At 40.3% G+C, this 1962-nt stretch overlaps 1 protein-coding gene across 1 annotated transcript in view; it reads right to left on the reverse strand.

The window, feature by feature from the left end:
* LOC107699210 (Down syndrome cell adhesion molecule-like protein 1) overlaps positions 1–1962 on the reverse strand; it is a 138567-nt gene that overhangs the window by 45506 nt on the left and 91099 nt on the right. Inside the window, exon 6 of the mRNA XM_016500407.1 lies at positions 1825–1962. This exon is cut by the window's right edge and continues 22 nt beyond it. Within this exon, the coding sequence (XP_016355893.1) occupies positions 1825–1962 (138 nt within the window). The remainder of the gene's footprint in view (positions 1–1824) is intronic.

Genomic DNA, 1962 nt, shown 5'->3' on the forward strand with positions numbered 1-1962 from the left:
GCAGGAAGCGGCCTCCCATCTTTCAACCAGCTCAACCAGCGGTTGGGGTAACCGGAGGCGATGCAGGGCAACTCTATGCTTCGCCCCACTTGTACTTCTCCTACTTCTCCTGTGTCCATCACAGAAGGCGGGGTTTCAGTGGGGTCTAAGGACAGAGATATAGTTCTTTAAAAAAGACCAGTCAATTCTTGCCAATTAATGTATAGTCATTTACATACATAAGCCTTAAAGCTACAGTAGCAAAGCTGCCCGATTAATGGTCTGATAAGTGGAAGAAAATGCTCATGTTAAACAAAATTACAGCTATTTGTTCTTTAAGAACCATTGACTAACATCATAAGTAGACTTTAGGGAAGACATATACAGTTAAAATGTAGGGGACACTCTCTTTAAACATGAATGAGATAAATTAGGATCTCAATGCTATTTCTCAAAGAAACGTACCCAAGACAGTAACAAATCCAATTATGAGAATATACTTAGTGCATTAGGATTGACAAATATGACAAAGATTTGTCAACTGCCCAGCAAACTGACATAAACCCACATACTCACCCAGCACAGAGAGACGAGCCCCATTGCTCTGCCTGGTTTCTCCGCTGTACTTGTGCTTGGTGATGCAGCGGTAGGTAGAGAGGGCGTCCTCTTTCTGAACATCAGATATGTAGAGGGCCCCATATGACGTCAGGAAAAACCTGTTACCTAAAGAGAGAGGAGAAGAGATGATCTAAACATATGCACATGGATTTCTTTGGCCAACAAAAAGACGATTTTCAAAAGTCCATTTCGGACCAACTTCATATGCAACTCTTCAACCATAGATCAGTTATTCTATTCAGTTAGTCACAGAATCAATCATTAGACTTTTACAAAAGTTATAACTGTAAAACAAAAAACGTGTCCACTGAGTTACAAATCATCCAGAAATATGTTTATAGTCACCACATTCAAAAACTAATATGAATTTTTGAAGAACACAGCAAGTAATCTGTCCTCATCCCTGTTCAGGAAGAAAAACCATCATGCAGAGCTTAGTTTCAACTCCAATATGCCTGAGCCAGTTAATACATTTCCTTGGGTTTAGTTGAAAATTGCATGTAGGTTAATTGGAAGCAAGGTTAGAACTAAATCTACAGGAAGGTTGATCTCTTGGAACAAGGATAAGGACACCTGCCATAAGTTTTTGGTTTCTGCTTTGGGGAATAGACTAGGTGACTTTGAAGTTGGACATGTCCCTGGACCTTTTGTTAGTTCTGTAAGAACATAAAAGTCAAACAAACATAGTTATAACCCTACTTTTACTGTAGGTTGAAAATAAAGATGTTGAAGCTCCAACCAGCTCTTTTCCCATAACTAACTTAAGTACTATTTAATAGGAATGGTGTTCCTGCACAATTATGTTGATCCAGGAATATGTCCTACTTAATGAAGCGAAATGGGTGATAAGGTTCTGCCAAGTAGGACATGTTCCTAGATATTTAGTTGGTCCTGAAAGAAGATTCCAAGTAGCGAACAAAATCCTTTCTCCATTATCAGACTCATAAGAGTGATGTTTAAGGTCCTCTCACAGCTCTGTATGCCTAACCTTAAAATCCAAGTTCAAAGGAATGTGGGACCTATAAGGACGTTGATCAAAGAACATACAGTATCTTGCTTGAATCTATGGCAAGGTGAAGGTAACTTGGAACTTTTGAAAAGCTTGTCTTTTTCCCTCACCAGCAGTTTATTGGTGACATCTTTCATCATTTACTCCTGTCCTATCACCAGTCCCTCTTCTTGTACCTCCCCTCTTTCCCTTTTGCCCTTTATTTATTTTCTCCTCACCGATGACATTAAGGTGTCCTGTGACCTCTTTGGAGCCAAAGCTGTTGGTGACTTCACAGATGTAGTTTCCAGAGTCTTCCAGACGGAGGTCACTGATTGTGAGGCCAGTTAGTCGCCGTGTCCATCGGGAGTCAGCAG

This window comes from Sinocyclocheilus anshuiensis, unplaced genomic scaffold (assembly GCF_001515605.1).
Source record: "Sinocyclocheilus anshuiensis isolate Anshui unplaced genomic scaffold, SAMN03320099.WGS_v1.1 scaffold242, whole genome shotgun sequence".
NCBI classification, from domain to species: Eukaryota; Metazoa; Chordata; class Actinopteri; order Cypriniformes; family Cyprinidae; genus Sinocyclocheilus; species Sinocyclocheilus anshuiensis.